A 21,578-nucleotide genomic window follows, 5' to 3' on the forward strand; every position below is an offset into this window, starting at 1 on the left:
GTGTTGAATTATGGTACATTTACTTTCTACTTCTGGAAGGGACCATTTGGGTTTCTGGGTGCAATATTAGGATTGCAATTTAGCTGTCGCTGGTGTTTACATTTGTCATTGCTTTGCATTTGCATTTGAAATGTTGTTGCATTTTATACACTGTTGATTTGTGCATGCTGCTTTTATATAAAGCTAATTTTTGGCTCTATATGACTGTGTTGTAGGTAGCTCAGCATAACTGGAGGGGGAGGGATCTTGTAGTTAAAAACAAACTGCCAGTTACAATGTGCCAAACGCAGTACATCAAATCAATATTTTATAACAATACAAGTCTATCTCAGTCAGCTTGCATCTAGCCTAGTCCAGCATTTTGAGAAGTTTGACACGCTTAAAGTACTTTGCCCTTAAAGTTAGTAGAAAAATTGAAAGGACAATAGAGGACTGTTGCTATTACTGAGTTAGAAAACTAGTTCATCTGGATAATTCTTGTCTAGTTTGACTGGCATTGCCCCTCCAGGCTTTCAGTCAGAAGTCTTTCCTGCTTTATCTGAATATGCTAGCAACATAAACTAGTGTGCATGCAGAGATTGGTACCATTATCTGATACAGTTTGGATCATGATTTCTTTCATACTTTTTCCATTCATTGGTAAAAAAAAAAAAATCAGTGCATTGGCTACTACTAATCATAGCTCTATTTTCCCAGAATCATGGGATCTTAAGAGTTGGAAGGGGCCACAAGGGCCATCTATTCTAACCCCTGCCATGCAAGAATGCACAACTAAAGCACTCCTGAAAGATACCCATCCAACCTGTTTAAAGACTCCCACGGATGAAGAGTCCATCACCTTCCAAGGCAGTCTATTCCATCACTGAACGCCAATTACATGAAAAAAGGTATTCCTAATATTTAGGTGGGACATTTTTTATAATTTGAATCCACTGGTTGGTGTTCTAGTCTCTGGAGCAGCAGAAAACTAATTTGTTCTGCCATTTACATGACATCACTCCAGATATTTAAAGAAAATTATGACATCTTAGTTTTCTCTTCAAGCTGAACATATCCAGCTCATAAGGCTTGGTTTCAAACCTTTTGCATCATGTTTTATGGCAATCAGCAATAGCAGTTCTGGTGGACTCCAGTAATTCTTCTGGAAAACTCTTGCTGATGCACATACTGGAAAATGAGAGATTCTGTTTCTCTCAGTTATGATGGCAATACCTCCTTCTTCAGCCCAGCATGCCACTTATGCAGCAAAATGACATTGTTAATGAGAAGTGATATCTTATTATTATTATTCATATTGAATAGGTAATTCAAATTTTATGCAACACTACAGACATCATGTCTTGTGCTCAACTAAAGAGGTCATTTTTATATTTTAGGCAGATTCTAGGTTTTTACTGCACAGTCACCAAACCTTATTTGTAGAATTTTACAGGTGTCTAGATTATGTTGTCTTTCATTTGTAATATATCCCATGTTTTACACCACAAACAACCACCAGAAATTCTATTAAAGAGACAAAGACAGATTAGGTGCACAGTATCATTTGATTAGTAGGACCAGAGTTTGGAAAATTACTTTTTTGGACTATAATTCCCAGATTGCTCTAGCCAGTTTTCATAAAAAAGAAAGTCAAAAAAGTAATTTTTCCAAACGTTGTCATGAATGCTCCACCAGGCAGCACTCTTGGTCCTAGGTGCATTGAAGTCTCTTCCTAAGGTACATAACATCATCACCATCTTCTTTCCTTGATTTAGGATTTATTTAGTGATTTTTAAGAAAAGGAAAAGGGTAGAGGGATAGTACCCAGTTGTAGAGACCAGGGTTCCTATATGTTTAATGACTTTGTGAAAGGAGTTATAACAGGTTCCACTTCTCACGCACTGAGGATAATTTTCCTTCTATATCACTATTGGTTATAGCAAAAGTGATCCCATGTGGCCCTCCAAATATTGTCAGACTGCAACTCCCAACATTCTTCACCACTAGCAATGCTGGGCGTAGTTGCAGTCTAATATCTGGAGGGGGGGAACCCTATATCTGGCCACTTCTGGAGAGATGAAAAAGTTACCTAAATAGTATATGTAACCCATATGTGGTGCAGGTTTTATCGATGGACCCTAAGAATTTAAGCAATATAAGCTACTGCTAAACTTATTTTTTAGGTTTTCATGATTTACATTACAGCACCTGAAGACAATGTTCTCATTCCAACCACCATTGAGGCAGTGGGTGTAGGTATCCCCACACAAACCAAGACATAACCAACAAATTCAATGAAGTCAAGATGAGCATGACAATGTGAATATGGGCTGACATCCAGTGATGTAGTTATAGCTTTGTAACATATTTATTATTGTTTATTTATGGATCCATAACTACTCCACATTCACAAATATTATAATAGACCCTTGGTATCTGCTGGAGTTTTGTTCCAGGACTTCCCATGGATACCAAAATCTGTGGCTGCTCAAGTCCCATTGCATACAATGGCATAATAAAATGATGTCCCTTATATAAAATGGTAAAAGCAAGGTTTGCATATTGAATTTTGTATTTATTTGGAAGTTGTGGATGGATCAATCAGTGGATGAAGAATCTATGGATACAGAGGGCCAACTGTTATGTATTCACAATCAGGGCACTATTGCCACAATTGCAAATGACCCCCAAACCTACCCTAAGACCTAGCAGTTGCACCCAAGCAGCGGAGGTCTGTTCTGTTGGCATTCAGTGTGCAAGATGACATTTTCAGAAACCTTGTGTCAGCTGTTAGCAGGACCCCAGTTTCAACTCCTCATCCTATCACTGTTCACTGGCGGGAGAGGGCTGGTAACATGATCCTTCTGCACACCAATTGCTAGCAGAGCAGATGTCCATCCCTTGGAATGGCTGCTGGCTGTTAAGGTAGGCTTGGAGGGTTGGTCCAGGAGATGTCAAGCTAAGATCTGAGCCACAATTCTAGCTATGTATCTGTATCTGCACCAGTTCTCTATTAAGAGAAGGTTGTTTCCATGCTTGGATCTGATTTGCAAGAACTGTGGGAATGTTTGTGGTTCAGGATACAGGTATTTGCCTCTCCAGTTATTATATGCATCCTGTGATAGCTGCCTCTAGGATCTATGGCTACTCAGTTGGTAACTGTAACTAGGGCTGCATCTGCACTGCAGAAATAATGCAGTTTGACAGTGCTTGAACTTCTATGGCTCAGTGGTATGGAACTTGGGGATTTGTAGTTTTGTGAGATACTTAGCCTTTTCTGTCAGAATGTTCTGGTACCACAACAAACTAGGATTCCATAGTATTCAGCCATGGCAGTTACAGTGGTGCCAAACTGCATTATTTCTGCAGTGTAGCTGCAGCCTAGGATAAATGTTTGAAGGCCATAACATTGGTTAAAGAGAGTTGTTGCCCTTTCTGTAGAAGTATTTGTTCAAAGCAGATATGACCTTATTTTTTCTTCAGTGTGTCTGTATGTAAAAATAGACAGTACTACTTTGATACTTCAGTGATTTCTTTAATGTAACACAGACCAACATAATAATAATAATAACAATAATAGGATGATGATGATGAAGATGATGGTCTTGTTTACAGTCTTAACCCAACACCATCAATTGGCTAAAGAATATTTTCCACTTAAAACAGCAATTAAAGTAAAAAGAAAAAAATATACTTTTTAACAAATTACAAAATGAGGGCAGGCAGTGGCACAGTAGACAGCACATAGGATTCACTGTACTTCTTAGGATCAGATCCCATTTCTGCCATCACAACCTAAATTAATAATGACAATTATTGTGTTAGCTTTAGATTGCACATGCTAAACACCAGGGTCAAGTCCTGGAGTGGGGTTGCTTGTTAAAATGGAAAAACAACAAGAAAAAGAGGGAGGGGAGAGACATGATTTGCATTTTGAGCAGCAGGGAAAAATATTATCACAACAATATACAAAACAGTGTAAATGTCTGCATAACAGTGAAACAAATTTTCAAACCAAAGTGTAACGGTGTGTTATAAGAGTGTAGATTCTATTTTCATTAGTGTCAAAATCTTTTTTCTTAAAATATGGAAGTTTCTGTATTTCAGCTTCTGTGACACATATGCAAAACCATCAGCATAGTTACCAGTTCCTAGTTTTATATCACCAGTTGGCTCAAACATATACCATACATGCACAGATAGTGAAAGCTGGAAGTGGGGAGATCTTTTACTGTTCATCAACTACCTTGTTGCTGTACACAAAAGCATGGCTAAAGTAGATTAAGGTGATAACCATTTGTATTAAGTGATGTTGAGAGTGTGCCCTAAAGCTCTGACTGCATTAGTGTCAGTCAGAACAATTAGCGCATTAAAGGACAAATTCTATCTTCCCTATTCCCTGACAGCAACTGTAATTTGTATGCTTTGGGTCTTTATGTATTGAGATAAATCAAACACAAACCAGCAGCCCTTTCTTCTGTATATTGCAAAAAATTGGCTTTCCACAATATACAGCAACATCTCATCCTAAACAAAAGGGGTTCTTCTAAAAATAGCATTATTTGCTAGTAAACTCTGCAATAAAAAAGCCATACATCATTCATGGAAGGTTAATAGATTTCAGCTGTTTGGGGGAAAGGAGAGAGGAGCATATTTCCGACAATGAGGTAGCAAAATGGAGTGAGTTGCTCATAAAAATGCATGGGTAAGGATGCTCATGGAAAGAAACACTATTGATGCAGTGTGACATGCGCATAGCCTATGCATGTATAGCCTGCAGTGTGCTTAGGCTGCAGAAAGAAAAACACATATTTGGCAGGAGGAGGGAAGGAAGGGGAAAACGTTCCTGGAAAATACACTTCTCATAGGGTGAAAAGGGATGGACATGGAGAAAAAATTGCTGGCAGCAAACAAATTGGATGAAGGATAAGTGGGATGTAATCACTGCTGGCAGTGGAGCAAGAGGGATGTGCATGGAAGATACACTGCAGGCAATGAGAAAATACATCCTGGCAGAATGGGAGAGAGACACGTTACAAATGCTAAGTTGGTGCTAGAAGGGGACTAAAGGAAAACTACAAGCAGAGAGATGTCTGCTTGAAGAAGGCACCAACACTGAAAGCTGAAAGGTTACTGGTCTATATATAGGGTAGAGGAAGACGTTTGTGCTGATGGAATACAAACAACCAGTATTTTCCTTTACAGTTAAACTCTACTCCAAGCAAGCAGTACCAGCAAGTACTGTTCACAGTTTATGGTAGAAAAAACTCACAGGTCAGAAATTTCACAGGCACAGATGTATGGATGGGTACAGACACCGTATCTTTGATAGCAAGTCATAAGCTATTGCCTGGCTTTGGCCCATTCAAACAACTGGGGTTTCCTGGGGCACACGGAGTCACAGGCTGCGAAAAGCAGACTGGTACCATCACTGGTGTCATCTCAATCAATGGCACTGACAAAAAATGGTAACTTGTTTTATTGGGACTCCTATGTGCCCCTCCTTCCCCCAGTACTGTACTCTGAACTCCACTTTTAGCACCACTTTTATGATATAGTCAGAATAAAAGATTTTCACCATCTGGTTTTTATCTACACTCTAATATGAATATGAGCAAAATCTTATACCAGACCTCCCATGTCCCAGCACTCTGCACTTGCTCCTTTTCGCTTTTATTACTAGTTAGCCTGGTTTTCTTACGGGATACTGTTCTTGACCTCAGGGATTTTAAAATAGCTTGTGTCTCTTCCTTTTGTTTGATGTTGTCTTATCTAGATGAATTAGGAGAAATAGTGTTTCTTTTGTGGTTCTGTGAAAATGCTAAGTAACATGGTATGAACACTTTCAAGCTGAAGCAGAGGGAGAGGCAAAAACGGAATAGACAAGGGTCCAATACACAATGCAGAAATAATCCAGTTTAAGAGCACTTTAAATGTTCAATGCTAGGGAATTCTAGGAACTGTAGTTTTGGGAGACATTTAGCCCTCTCTGTCAGAGAGCTTTGGTGCCACAATAAACTACAGTTCTCAGGACTACTTAGCACTGAGTCAGGGCAGTTAAAGCGGTCTCCAACTAGATTATTTCTGCAGTGTGTTTTGAACCAAAAAATGCAAGACAATTTAAGGAGTTGTCAATAAAATCAACAGGGCCAGATTCACACTTACTATTCCTGTACTGAGGCCAGAACACTTAAGTGCTCTGCCTATTACTACAACTTACATTGCAGAGCTGTAATACAAGGGTATGCTTACACACATTATGTGATAAGATCACCTTTGACACCAAGTGTACACTTGGCAGTGAGTCATAGCCAGCCCTGACCTCTCTGTCTGTTATCTATACGTGTGTGTGTGTGTGTGTGTGTCTAGAAAGTATGAACCAAAACAACATGGAATTTGAAGCGACCCTCAGACTGGATTCTTTGGAAAGACTGGAAGTTTTCCCAGTCTATTTCAGCCAAGAGTCTGGTGACAAAACTCTTTTGTTTCACACCCACACAACAGTACAACTACCAGGATCAAACTATACATGATGAGAAAGATTTGTATATTTTGAAGGCAGCTGGGAGGGAAAGGGGGGTGGATCAGTACCATGAAGTTCCACTCTTTGAACCCACACCAATTCTCAGACTCCAAATGGCCCAAGTGAAATAGACTGTTTGCTGTAAATTTATGGCTTTAAGCAGTTTAACTTAAAATTCAACTGTTCAGGGTAGTTTGTGTTGGTGGCACAGAAGCAAACAGTTACTGTCTTCCATGCCATTGCCCTGATCAGCTTCCTACATGCATACCATGCTTAGTTTTAGTTTAATATGAAATGGTTATATCTTAGGATACATGTATCTACCAATTCAGATTTCAAATTATGGCATTTCAACATAGTGAGTAGCAATGAAATGAGCAGAATCCATCCCCGATTTTTCTAAAATGAACTACCATTCTACTCTGCTAAGCAAAATGGTAATACAGTAATACAGTAATGTTATTATAATTGTGTATGGGCAGATGAATGGTTCTTGTCTAACAGGTGTAGAACATATTGTTGCTATGCTCTCCACAAAATATGTCAATCCACAACACAAAAAGCTTCCAAGTAAGCTCAGGAACCACTTCAATAGCTTCCTTTGAGCCTGGGTGTCCCATAAATTTCCAGGCCAACTAATAGTTTTGCTTCCGAAAGCAAAGCAAACTGTGGTTCTCTGGAATTGAAGCACTATGCTGAAATTGCCCTTAGAATCAGACATTTCAAAGACTTTGGTGCAATATCATTTTAGTCTAGATAAATAATTCAGTAGAAGCTATGAAAAATTAACCAGAGAAGGAATTTCCTTAGGATGAGTTTATAAACAGAAAAAGTATAGATTCTATCCATTGCTAAGCTAAGGATATTGGGGCTGTAATGTTTGCAGGACAACCAGTTCACCAGTAACACTTATCATGTGTTTACCTCATAACAGTGAAGCTTGTCTTAAATCTCCTGCATGCGCCTTTATGACTCCTAATAGCTGAAGTCCACATGCCATTTATCCTAGGCTAAAGTAATGTGAATTTCAGCAGAGTATGTGGGCTGTGGACTTCTGCCAATAGGAAAAATGCATGTGCACTGAGATGAGAACAAAGTCTTTGTCTCAGAGGCAGACCACACCTAGGGTGTAACAAACTTTACATCTATGGGAGCAAAGCAAGATCACAAAGAGCAGTTGATAGCATTAGAAAGGGAAGAAAGGTGTCCTTTAAAAAACCATATGTCACACAAAATATTTAAACCATACATTATTACATAATACATTCCAACAACACATAAAATGTACAAGGTGACCTGCAAATGCAAAGAGTACAAAATGCTAAATACCTGACCTAACATACTCTTTGCTTGTTATGTACAAGGTAACAAATGTACAAACAATCATCCCAAGCCGAATGCTACATAAATAAAGCCTTCTTTAAAGAATAAAAATAATGACTTCATTATTAAAGAATACAGCATCTTTGGGACTTGGAAGATCATTTCTGCCTATCGAGGCTGCAGAAATACAGAAATCTCTAGTGATTAAAATGCACAGCTCTATAGAATGCTACCAGGATGGTAACTTTCTTATGTTTCATTCCTTTAATTCCACCGCTTTACCATCTTTCTTAATCTTACCATTTTTCTCAATCTTAACTTATCAGAGTGCTCATACGTTTGTTGAATATCCTTTTCAGTGCATTGTCTTAGGCACTGCTTATATTTTCTAACATACAAATATAATATTCATATTAAAAATAAAAACATCCTGGCAACAATTAACTGCAGTATATATGCTGCAGCATTTAAGAATTTCAAAATTGGCTACAATCCTGTACACAACTGCCTGGGAGTAAGAGCCCTGAGGAATAGGATGTGTTTTCAAATAAATAGATAATATATTTGTATTGTATGAAATGTTTTGTGAATTATTAAGGGCCATTTCTGAAAACGGTGGTCTGTGGTAGAATGCAGCTTGTACATAACTATGCTGACAGGGCATGGCAAAATGTGGGCACACAATGAAAGACTGGCATATCAATGATGAGGACAACACAGAGGCAGCAATGATGTGTCACTAGAATAATGTGCCATTTCTACATATTGGATTTTGCAGCTGTGAGAAGAGCTTTCCAGTGCTTATTTTAGGCCAAAGTATCATGTAAGAACTGGGTTTCACCCATCTCTGGCACTGAAAGTGCCTCAGACTTCCAGCTCTGGCAACAGCCCAGTGAATTCAGAGGTTTGGGACTGAGACAGACCCCTTTCTTACCAAGTTTGTTTGGATTCATGCGAAAACCCTGTGAATGTACTCTGCGTGTCCAACATGTCAACTATGTCGTCAAAATACAGAATCATCCTTCTCTACAAAGTCTTTGACATGATCAAAGACCATCACCCAATTCCTGTTTTTGTGGTTTAAAAAAATCACAAAAGTTGACAAAGCACATTACTTCAAGTTGCTTTCTCCTTTTTCTTTTTAAGATATGATTGTCAACAACATATTAACATTACTAGCAGACAAATGAACTGCTGCTGTACTAGTTGGTACCAACGGAAAGATCCAAACTGCTTCCATCCTACTTCCTTAACACCTTGCAGTCACAGACCAACTCCTTCCTAAATTCCTCACAGATATCAGCCATTTCACTTATACAATTGCATGTTATGAATATAGCAAGCTTGGTATCCACTCCATTTATTATCATTAGTACATTTCCAAAGGCATATATTAGGAAAATTTAACTCCATTGTGATATCGCAAAATTAGTACTATTGGCACACTGTCAGTGAAAGGCTTAGGTCAATGTACACGATCCTCTAACAAGACCTAGTTAGTTGTTTACATAGTGCTTACTCCCTTATCAGCAAAATCACATGAGCATTGTTGATCACAAAAACACTGTATCATTCAAACAGTTGATAAATAACTACTGAAGGCATTGACAGAAGTTAACATTGGTCCTATTATCTGTGAAAAGAATGGCTGTATGTGGTACACCTTAGACTACATTTTACAGCCTTCACAAGATAGTGAAAGAGATGGAAACTAAAAGAGCAAATAAATAAAAGAAAGACAAAAAATAATGGCTTAGTCACAAATAAAAAAACTATGATTAGCTCTGCATACATGCAGCGTACACATAAACAAAATGCATATGATGAAAAACTGCAAGCAAATTAAGGTGTTTTAGTGGGTTTTTCGGGCTATGTGGCCATGTTCTAGAACATGGCCACATAGCCCAAAAACCCCACAAAAAACTATGGATGTCGGCCATGAAAGCCTTCAACTCCAAATTAAAGTGTTTCTTGGCAGTTTAAATGACCCAACTCTCCTTTGGATTTAATTCAGTCTCTCAGCCCATCACAACATCCTCTTTCCAGCTCCACTTTCAACACCCTTTATTAATCCTTTACCCAATTTCTCCTTCAAAACAAGCAATTTTGATATTTCTGCATAGATAGTATACACATGGAGAACATGACCTTCACTGAAGTGAAATTGAGAATAGCTGTTATATGCTTAGGATTAAAATCATTATCTGCCCTCTACATTCTTTCCTTCCAGAGCATTACAGCTACAAAATGAAAACCATTTCGCCTGATGCAGTCTCACAATCCTCAAAGGGAGGGACTGCAGGAGCAGGAGCCAATCATCTTCTACATCCTAAATCTCTTAGAAAACAAAATACAAGCAAAATCAGGTCAAAAGTGAATCCCTTTGTTTGGCAAAGATTAGTAAGTTGTCAAAATGATTTGACAAGATTTGCTGTATGTACCTTGGATCTTTTAGTCTGTCCAGGGAAGTGTACACACCCTTTACCATATTACCAATGTGTGTCATGTAAAATATGTGCTGTCCACAAGAATATGAATGCATATGTACAATATGTTTGTGTGAAAGGGTGCACCTGCAACCATTGACAAATACATTCTGAGAAAGTACACAAAATAAACCATTCATGTGGTTGTGTTAACACTGTGATTCTAAATATGAGGTGTTCTTGGGAGACTGACTGATTAAATAGAACTTATTGCCAATGAAGCATCCTAGAACTCAACTGTCTGGCTCTAAATAGAGGAGAAAAGAATATATGGAGTGAAAGGCTAAGATTTGATTCTTGTTTCTCTCCTCTTGGAGAATGGAAGACATGACCCATCCCAACTTTGTTGCATGTAATTTACAAAACACTGAAAGCAGTATTCCACTATATACTAGGATCAAATGGTTTGAGGATCATAATCTGTATCACTCCGAGTAAGATATATTATTGACTGAAATCCAAATTATCTGCTTACACTCTTGGAACAGACATGGTCTAGCTTAGTTAGCTTTTGTTTTGATCAGCCATATCACAACATGCTTTTGAAATGACTTCAACCTAATTGCCACACTTTCAAAAGCAGTTTTTAACTATGTGGCACACAGGCTGCTGTCTGAGAAAATAAGTCTAAAGATCCCTTAGGATCACAGAATTAGTTCCAAAATTCTTTAAATTTGACCACTGTGAATAGCATCTTTGGCTGAATTCCAAAAAGCCACTTAACTTGTCCGGTATGCCCAAGGGTGTGGTGTTGGTTGTGTTTCTCGCCCCCTCACAAGCAAGCCACTTAAGAAATGAACCTTCTTTAAAAAGCAATTTATGATAGCCTTTTTGCGGGGGGGGGGGGGGGGGGATTGTCAGCTGTTCGTAGTTTTACAAAAGAAGTGGGAAAATCCTGTGGCAAGTTCTTGCGTATACCTAGTTACTCTTTGGGAACTTGGCCTTTGTAAATAAACATGCTGGTCCTCTGAAATCCTATAAAAAGGTTGCCTAAATACCATTTAAATCAATGAGATAAAAGGAACCTAGCTGTGGGCAAGATTACAGGTTTCACATTTACTATATTTCCTCCTTAACATGCAACTATAACACTCTTCAATTTCTATTTTGTATACTTGCATTTACTTTATATTTAAAAAGAAGGCAATGTAAACAGACTGTTACCTAGATGAAATTTAGCTGACTTTAGTAAATTTAAGATTTTCTGGGTCATGTAATAAATGGTTTTTCAGACTAAGTTTTGATTTTTTTTAAAAGAAATATGCACTATCTTCAGGATGTACTGAAACAGCACTCTAATGTTGTTCTCTATTTTATTTTTAAAGCACTGTCATTCCATTACATCTCAATGAGGCTCTTTCAATCTAAATAGAAAATAGGTCTTTAGGCACATCATGTGATGCTGTTACATTGAAAAGATGTCAATACAGTAACTACATTTTAGTAGCACTGCTCCTATTCAAGGGCCATTATGATGTCTATTACCTCCAAGATGATATAATTGTTTAATGGACTAGCCGTTTGCCAGTTTCCCTTTCTTTCTTAAAGTAAAATAATATTTAAGTCTAAACTCAGGGGAGGAGGAACTCAACTTTGTTTAACACCCCAAATTCATTTCATTACCTCTTGAAACATACAGTATGTGTGTTTGTGTATGTGTTTACACACACAATTATATATTAAATGGATGTGGAGCCTTAGGCAGTAACTCTGCAAGAGACTGAAGCAATGTTCTATTTTATGCTTGAAAACATGGGGCTTCCAGAAGAATATGAAAATATTGGTCTTGTGCATGCATCGCGTTTATAGGATTAACAGAGTTGTTTCTTCTAGGGTGTTAAAGTCCATATAAAATTTTGCTCTACTTTTAAAGGTTCATACGTTTAGAATTGTAAAATTATCCATCTATAAAAACTAACTTTGCTTCAACTCTAGTAAATACAGAAAGACATTTTAATATAAAAAACAGTAGCACTAAAATTAACATATGCATCTATTTATACATGAAGAACAATTTAATGTATAAATTTTGTAGTTGTCTCTATAGTGGCATTTAGGAAAATTATTCCCTTGAACCTGATTATTTTATGCATCAGAAAAACATTGGTGTAAACATCTGAGAGTTCACTAGATATCTTCATTACGCATTTACATTAGGACGGATCCAACACAAACAGACAAACAAAAATATCTCTTATTATAGAAATCCACCTAACTGATCAATCAGCTACCTTTCACCAGATGAATCTCTTGCTAGTTGACAGTACTCTCTAAATCTCAGGTTAAAGACCTGAAGTTTTACTGCTGTTGTTTTTATTATTATCATTATCATTATTTTGCTTGACATTTTTGCACAGTATTAGAGTAGGCATCATTTTTCAGTATAGGCTGAAAATACTTAAAACAAAACTAAAACCATCATATATGCTGGAAAGCTTCTTTTGGTCCTCTCTCTCTTATAGCTCCATCCATGTTGAAGAATTCATGGCACGTGTTTGTATAATTGATTATATTCCCAAAGTCCTGCTTCCACAAAAGGCATGGAAAAGTGGTCTCCCAAATGGTTTAGTGCTTCAGAAATCAGATACAAATGTTTAAAAAGTGCTCAAAAAGAACCTAATATCACATATATACTTTATATATGAGGATGGAATTCAGAAGCAAGTGTCCTTCGTATTCACGGAAGAGACACGTGTAGATGTCTTCCTTTAGGTGATGCCAAGCCACTTACTAATGAGTTCCTGTAAAAGACTTGCATGCTCATCTTAACCTCCTCCTATTTTTTGGCACTTTCATGATATGTGGCTGCTTTACCTGTTGTCCCTGCTAAGCTCCGGTAACTGGCCCGGTGTACAAGCACTTTAGAAACAGGGATTTTTGTTCGTGGGACCTCACTTTTGGTAGGCTGATGGTGTGCAATGTGATGGCTGTTACTGGTATCTGGACCATGGCTGCTATGTGGCGATGTAAAATGCTTGATACTAATGGGTATCTTGGAGTCCTTGAGTGAAGTTGTATGGGTTTTGACCACACATGTGGTCGTTACCGGAGATAGTGGCTTGCCGCAAGTCACAGAGGTGACGTCTTCTGCAGAAGTCACGGCGGCTGTGTTTTCGTCTGGATCGGTATACAGATCATAGAGTGCATCACCGCTGTAGCTGTCCCTGGGAATCACTTCTTTCTGGATATTGTTGGTACTGTCCTCCTCGGGCCCAGGAGTGGTCGAATCCCAATAGCCCTCATCGCTGCTGGGGATAGCTTCCTGCTGCTCCTTCTCTCTGCTTTTCTGCTCTTCTCTGTGGCTGTGGTTGAAACAAACATGCTGCCCAGCCGTGGGTTCATCCTGTAGGCCTTTGGCACAGCCATCTTTGGAGGCCTCAGGGGATTCCTTCCGTCTCGGCATCTCCGGCGTCTTCCTTTCCGCTCGCGACAACAGGTCCCAGAACTCTGGGGCGCACGTGTCCCCCACCTGTTCGGGGCTGGCCATCTCCTCTCCTCCGCCTTGGTAGGTCACCACGCCGGGAGGCTTTTTGGAGGCCCCTGCTTCTTTGTGGACCCCGAGGGCGCTCTTGTCACCTCCACCGCCTCTTCCTCCGCCGCCGCTGCCACCGGCGTCATCCTCCGGGTCGGCGATAATGTCCCCGCACCCTGTAAGAGAGTCAAAGCTTTTCAGTGAAGTCACGTCAGCAAACATCAAACAAATACGGTCAACGGATGGCTCTGAGGGTGGGTCGAGAGAGGAAGGGTCGGGGGCCGCCGTCTCGAGAGGGAGGGGAGGCTCGGTGGGGATGTCACCTGTTATGGCCGGGTCCTCCTGAGGCGCTTGAACGTCGTCGTCGTTGGTGGCGGTGGTCTCCATTAGCTTGGCCTGGCTCTCCTTTGCCTGGGACACGATTGTGGGGGTCTCCTCGACCTGGAAGTTGGTCAGCAGTGGTGTCTCTTGAGGGGCCACCGCTTCAGGGGCTAGTATAGAGTCCAGAATGGCTGTCAATGGAGGGCTCGGGGATCGAGGGGGAGCCTCCTCCTTGATGCACTCCAGGCTGGCCGTGAGGGAGCCTGGCATGAGGATGGCAGCCGGGCCCTCGGGGGTCTCCCCAGCCTCCTCTTCTCCCTCCTTCTCCCTCCCTCCTCCAGGCTTGTCCCTTCGGGGCCACCGCATGCTGCTGAAGAGCCCCTTCAGCCCCCCTCGGCCCTTGCTGGGCCTCTCCTTCTTGCGCAGGAGGGAGAAGAAGCTGTGGGACTTCCCCACCGAGGAAGACGAAGGAGAGGAAGGCGAAGGAGGAGGCGAGGCAGCCGTGGCTGCTGGGGCTAGAGAGGAGCCTGGCGCCTTGCTGTTGCCGCCCTCCTCCTCCTCCTCCTCCGCCTTCTTGCCGCCCTCCTGCGCCGCTGCCACCTCGGCCAAGCCGTCGTGGGTCTTGCTCCTGACCAGGCCCCCCGCCGCCGGCCCCCCGCCGCCTCCGCCTCCGCCGCCATCGCCGCCCCTGCTCTTGAGGCTCCTGACTCCGAAGATGCTTGGCATGGCGCCGCCTCCGCTGGGCTTCCTCCTCTTGAAGAGCTTGAAGGCGGCTTTGTTGAGCTTCCCTGATGGCGGCGGCGGAGGCTGCTCGCCCATGGTGCTGTGGCTGCTGCTGCTGCTGGCGGGCTCGGCACAGTCGCAGTGGCCGTCCATGGCGGCGGAGGCTCAGGCGCTGCCTCCTCCTCCTCCTCCTCCTCCAACTGCCTCAGCCTCTGCTGCGCGCTCACTGACAGCCTCCTCCTCGCTGCTGCCTCAGCCTCAGCCAGAGCGGCCTGCCTCCCGTCGCCATGGCAACCCCAGAGGCCTAGCTTAAGCCGCGCTCTACCTCAGGCCTGGGCCTGCGCCAAAGGCCCCGCCACTGTTACTCCCAAACAACCTGAGAAAGAAGGAGGGAGGCTCTCCCTTTGCCTCCTCTCTCTCTTCCCTCCTTTTCCCAAAAGAGAGAGAGAGACAGAGGGAGGGAGGGGTTATATAACTTACATTTGGGGGCTGCACTGTTCCTGCATCTTGCTCAGCAAATGGCTGTGAAAGCCTAAGGGGGGGGGGGGAGGAAACAGTGCCTGTGTATGCAGGAGGGGGTTATTAGCATTTGTTTGTTGTTGTTGTTGTTGCTAACTGCCCAGCTCATGGATGAGACATCTCCAAGACTCTCTGTCTGTCCTCCACTCTTCTCTGCTTAATTCCTGCACAACACCCATAAGGATATGGCATTGTTTATTACAATCATACACCAGTTAAAAATTGCTCCAGGGGATAGTATCCCATATGCACCTGTCCCTCCATAACCACAAATACCAAAAACACTGTGTTTTTACCTGAGGGGTCACCTCTCTAGGAATCTCTAGGTCCTCCAGCGCAACTCTGTGGTTAATATTCGACTGACCATAGAACTGCACTGGAGGAGCTACAAATGCCTAGTAGAGTATTCTCTCTAGGAATCTCTAGGTCTTTCAGTGCAACTTTTAGTTAAAGTTGGCCATAGAGTTGCACTGGAGGACCTAGATACTCCTAGAGAGAACATATTAATCAAATCCATGAAGAATCAAATCCACAAATATCATCCACAAAGATGGAGGGATGAGTGTAGTCTTATTCCTCTCAATAGTCATTCAAAAGATATTCTCAGTCTTAATACACACACACATACACACACACATTTGGAGGGGTGTCATATTGAGGATCCATGACTAAAGAAAAGCTAAAAACACTCACAGAAATGAAAATTCATGATTCTTAGTCCTGCTCAAAGTGGAGGATGTTTTTGAAATTCCTTCTGGATAGAAGGTGGAAATGGAGGACATGTCCTGAAAAAGGAGGATCTCTGGTTACCCTGCATGCGAGGCTGTTCCACAGTAGAGAGAAGCAGGAGCACGTTGTTATGATCCTCATCAGTTCTTCTCCTTTTGTGTGTCCCCCTCGTTATTCTCTGGGCCCCTGTGTTTAATTTTTATTTGCTTTTTGCAACAGAAGTGTTACAAGAGCGTAGAATCATAGAATCATAGAGTTGGAAGAGACCACTAGGGCCATCCAGTCCAACCCCCTGCCATGCAGGAAATCCAAATCAAAGCATCCCTGACAGATGGCCATCCAGCCTCTGTTTAAAGACCTCCAAGGAAGGAGACTCTATCACCCTCCGAGGGAGTGCATTCCATTGTCGAACAGCCCTAACTGTCAGGAAGTTCCTCCTAATGTTCAGGTGGAATCTCTTTTCCTGCAGTTTGCATCCATTGCTCCGGGTCCTGTTCTCTGGAGCAGCAGAAAACAAGCTTGCTCCCTCTTCAATATGACATCCCTTCAAATATTTAAACAGGGCGATCATATCACCTCTTAACCTTCTTTTCTCCAGGCTAAACATCCCCAGCTCCCTAAGTCGTTCCTCATAGGGCATGGTTTCCAGACCTTTCACCATTTTTGTCGCCCTCCTTTGGACACGCTCCAGTTTCTCAATGTTCTTTCTGAATTGTGGTGCCCAGAACTGGACACAATATTCTAGGTGGGGCCTGACCAGAGCAGAATACAGTGGCACTATTACTTCTCTTGATCTAGACACTATACTTCTATTGATGCAGCCTAAAATAGCATTGGCCTTTTTAGCTGCCGCATCACCGCGTAGTGGTTTGAGCACTAGAGACCAGGATTTGAATCCTGTCTTGGCCTTGGAAACCTACTGGGTAACCTGGAGTGAGTCACACTCTCAGCTTCAGAGGATAGCAATGGCAAACCCCCCTCTGAAGAAACTTGCCAAGAAAACCCCGTAATAGGGTTGCCATAAGTCAGAAACAACTTGAAGGCACACAACACACATATACATACACTCTGCACATGCTTAAAAGCATTTTCCCTAAAAGGAGCTGTAACACTTGAGAAGCTGATGCCCTTACTTAAGACGTTATCAGACAAGGGAAATTGGAAGTATAATCCAATGGCAATCCAAATGCAATCATGGGGTTTTATGTTATTGCGTGATAGACTGCCACATGCAATTTCGGGCAATGGCAAGCTATTTTCAGGCAATGGGAAGTCAGTTCAAACGCAATTCGAATTCACGTAAATTCGCTGAACTAGCGAATTCACGTGAATGCGTTCTGGCCCCACTTTCTTTTCATTCGAAATTAACAGAAATTCCTCCCGCGTGATAAACTCCTTAGTTTCTGTACTGTACTCCCTGCTGAAAACAAAATGTTGAAGCAAGTCTGAATTTCATATTGTTAGAATAATGTTGATACCACGAACTCCTTCTTTACACTGGGTCACAGCAACCCAAATAAACTAAGTAGCTTCCATAGGGTCTGGTGGCATTATTTGCCAACAATTCTTTACAAAAACAAAAACAAGAATAACTTCAAAACAGTTTTGCATCAAGTGTAGTGGACCAAGTCCACAAAAGCTTATGCTACACCTTCTTTCACACAATTATCTCCAGGATGCTACAAGATCCCTTTGCATACTTCTTTCACACCTTCTCAAAGGCGCTACCAGATCCCTTTGCATACTTGATATTCCAGACTAACACAGCTATGTTTCTGAATTCAAAATAGTTGTTTCTCTACAGCTCAACGCATTTCACACTGTCATAACAGGTCTCAACTTTGGAATGTGTAAAGATTCAGAATTTGAAACCCTTGCCTGTGCTGCCAGCAATGAGGTGAACACAATTAATTAGAGATTTCAAGGCTAATTAACAACAATTTAACTTTGCAGATATATTCTGGTATTCGGCCCAGTACAAGCTCCGTTTACAACATCAGCTGATAAGAGGATGCAAGCCCAGTTCTCATCCCCTTCAGAATTAACAGCAACTGAGGGGTGAGTTAGGATAGAACAAGAAAATGGTGCAAGAAAAAGACTTAAAAATCTGCCCCCCCCCCCCCCCCGGCACTATTAAATCAAATTCCAGCACCCTCTTTCCCCCATGACTGCTTTAAGATGAAAACAGACATAATCAGGTGATCCTACTTGCAACATATTGTTTGTCCTGACATTGGTAAGTCCTTCCTTAGTAGCAGCTGATGCCCACCCAGGCTGGTAGGGCAGAGAGCAGGGTCATCAGAGGTGAAACCGAGAATTTACCAGAAGCAGAGCCAAGCAACTACATCTGGGGGAGGGAAACGTGTCGGGGATTAGGTGGGTGGCACTCCATCTGCCCAAACAGTGCAAACATCCTTGCTGATCCTGGACAGTTTCGTTAGGCGCCTGCTTTTGTCAGAATATTTTGCATCTACAGGATGTATTGGCTTGAATGATTTCCACACACACACACACTTGTGAAAATGTTTCCAGAAAAAAATGTTTATCACATCTAACTTTTTAAAAAATTATTCAGAACTGGGGGCTTGGTTTCAGGATAGATCCAACATCTGGATCAACCTGGAGAGCTGCCGCCAGTCAGAATAAAGGATACTGACCTAGATGGAAAAATATTTTCAGTATGTGTACAAAATATAATTAGCAGAGCATTCTCTATCTCTCCAGACTTCCAAAAAATCTTTTAATGCCGATTGCCTTTGTTCACATCATCAAGAGTACTGCCAGAGTGGTATTGTTCTTTTATTATTATTATTAACAGTGAACTACCATGTATATCTGGAATCTAGGTCAGAGAATGTGCTTTGTGAATTTGCTATAGGGCTTGGTGGTGGGTTGGGGTTTTTTTTACTCTCAGGAAGAAAAAGCTTCAGATGTTAGTGCCAGAGGTCTTGCGTTTAGTGCTCATTGCCAACAACCCACCCACAGCTGCCACATTACATAATGCAGATATTCACACAAAACTATTCTTTCAGAGCCCAAGTAAACAGAAGCCCATGCTGGGGAAAGGAACAACAACAACCCTACACACAAATGTAGCTGAAAGCAATTGCTGAATATAAGTCAAAGTTTAGAAATGACAGAAAGGCATTGTGAAGCATTTCCATCTGACAGTCCAATTTCTTCCGAATTTTGAAGAAATAAATATGTTACTTTTTGCCATGTTGTGCACATCAGGACCCTAGCTCCAGGTCTGAAGAGAAGCCTTATAAAGTGCCCTTCTATTCTCCCTGGCCCATTGTCACAAATCTGACATCAGAAATGGCAATATTCCAAAACCCGTGGCAGCACACTTCAATCTCCCAAGAGGCAAGTTCCAGTCTACAATGAGAGGCTGGAATCTGATAAAGTTTCTTATCACACTAAAGGTGTTGATTGGCTTGCCTAATGACAGGCTATCTGTGTTATCGCAACCGTTTTTGCAAACTGCCAGTGTTAATAATGTAATTGTTACAGTCCATACCTAGTGCATCAAATTTGCTTTTGCTCTCACTGTTTATAGTTTCAACACAAACTATTATATTATAATGCAATGTGATACACACACACACACACACACACACACACATGAAAATAATGGATAACATTTTATACAAATGACGAAGTCCTTGAAAGCCACTTGTTGATAACTAATTTGGCTGATTTTCATAGAATCATAGAGTTGGAAGAGACCGCATGGGCCATCCAGTCCAACCCCCTGCCATGCAGGAAATCCAAATCAAAGCATCCCCGACAGATGGCCATCCAGCCTCTGTTTAAAGACCTCCAAGGAGGGAGATTCCACTACACTCCGAGGGAGTGTGTTCCACTGTTGAACAGCCATTACTGTCAGGAAGTTCCTCCTAATGTTGAGGTGGAATCTCTTTTCCTGTAGCTTGCATCCATTGTTCCAGGTCCTGTTCTCTGGAGCAGCAGAAAACAAGCTTGCTCCCTCAATATGACATCCTTTCAAATGTTTAAACAGGGCTATCATATCACCTCTTAACCTTCTCTTCTCCAGACTAAACATCCCCAGCTCCCTGAGTCATCCCTCATAGGGCAAGGTTTCCAGACCTTTCACCATTTTAGTCGCCCTCCTCTGGACACGCTCCAGTTTCTCAATGTCCTTTTTGAATTGTGGTGCCCAGAACTGGACGCAATATTCCAGGTGGGGCCTGACCAGAGGAGAATACAGTGGCACTATTACTTCTCTTGATCTAGACACTATACTTTTATTGATGCAGCCTAAAATTGCATTGGCCTTTTTGCATTGGCCTTTTTAGCTGCCGCATCGCACTGTTGACTCATGTTCAACTTGTGGTCTACTTGGACTCCCAGATCCCTTTCACATGTAGTTTCATTCAGCCAGGTGTCCCCCATCCTATATCTGTGCATTTCATTTTTCTGCCCAAAGTGCAGTACCTTACATTTCTCTGTGTTGAATTTCATTTTGTTAGCTTTGGCCCAGCTTTCTAGTCTATTCAGATCATTTTGAATGTTGGTCCTGTCCTCTGGAGTATTAGCTATTCCTCCTAATTTGGTGTCATCTGCAAATTTGATAAGTATGCCCCAATTCTGTCATCCAGGTCATTGATAAAGATGTTGAATAGCACTGGGCCCAGGACAGAGCCCTGTGGGACCCCACTGGTCACTTCTCTCCAGGATGAAGAAGTGCCATTGTTGAGCACCCTTTGGGTTCAGCCGGTCAACCAATTACAGATCCATTTAACAGTTACTTGGTCTAGTCCACATTTTACAAGCTTGTTTGCAAGAATGTCATGGGAAACCTTGTCAAAGGCCTTACGGAAATCAAGATATACTATATTTTGTTTGTTTGTTTTAGCTGATTTTAGTGTGCGTGTGCGTACTATTTGTAAACTGCCCACAGGCTTTTGCTAGCTAGGTGATTTTTAAATTTAATAAATGCTCATGATGTAATAATGTTGTTAATCTTTAAAGTATAACAAGACTTTGTTATGCAGGGGTTCCCAAATTTTGGTCCTCCAGTTGTTTTGGACCTCAACTCCCAGGAGCCCCAGCCAGCTTGGCCAACTGTCAGGAATTCAGGGAACTGAAGTCTCAAACATCTGAGTGACCAAAATTTGAGAATCACTGTTATAGTGGATGGCACTCTTGTGGGAAATTAAAATTATAGGTAGTTCAGCAGCTGAACTAACCAGTATGGGTAGTTTAGGGAGGGATTCCTTTGGATGTCAGCAGTTGCCCTAGGAATCCAGGTGCTGATGCCAGTCCTGACATACAGAAATACCAGTGCCATATTATAAATAATGGTGCTGAGATGCACAGAGCAAGCCAGCAAAGGCAGCTCTCAGCTACACAAATATAGGAGGTTTGTGGGCAGTTTGGCTGTGGGTATCATCTGCTTGGGCAAGCCTAAGAGGAAGGCAATGGCAAACCTCCTTTGAACAAATCATGCCAAGAAAAACCCATGATAGGATCGCCTTAG

The 21,578-nt window shown here is 41.6% G+C and overlaps 1 protein-coding gene across 1 annotated transcript; it reads right to left on the reverse strand.

Annotated features, from left to right (window-relative positions):
• Positions 1-3,504: 3,504 nt before the first annotated feature.
• AMER2 (APC membrane recruitment protein 2) lies at positions 3,505-15,142 on the reverse strand. Its single transcript, XM_042459319.1, has 2 exons — positions 14,107-15,142; positions 3,505-13,959 (listed from the first exon to the last, which is right to left on the reverse strand). The coding sequence occupies exons 1-2, from the start codon at positions 14,978-14,980 to the stop codon at positions 13,088-13,090; spliced, it is 1,746 nt and encodes a 581-aa protein (XP_042315253.1). The 5' UTR covers positions 14,981-15,142; the 3' UTR covers positions 3,505-13,087.
• Positions 15,143-21,578: the final 6,436 nt, after the last annotated feature.

Source organism: Sceloporus undulatus, chromosome 3, assembly GCF_019175285.1.
Source record: "Sceloporus undulatus isolate JIND9_A2432 ecotype Alabama chromosome 3, SceUnd_v1.1, whole genome shotgun sequence".
Classification (NCBI taxonomy): domain Eukaryota; kingdom Metazoa; phylum Chordata; class Lepidosauria; order Squamata; family Phrynosomatidae; genus Sceloporus; species Sceloporus undulatus.

Coding starts and splice junctions, on each gene's coding strand:
- AMER2 (XM_042459319.1), bottom strand. CDS start 14,980: ATGGACGGCCACTGCGACTGTGCCGAGCCCGCCAGCAGCAGCAGCAGC. Junction 13,960..14,106: donor GGAGGACCCGGCCATAACAG/GTGACATCCCCA, acceptor ACTCTCTTACAG/GGTGCGGGGACATTATCGCC.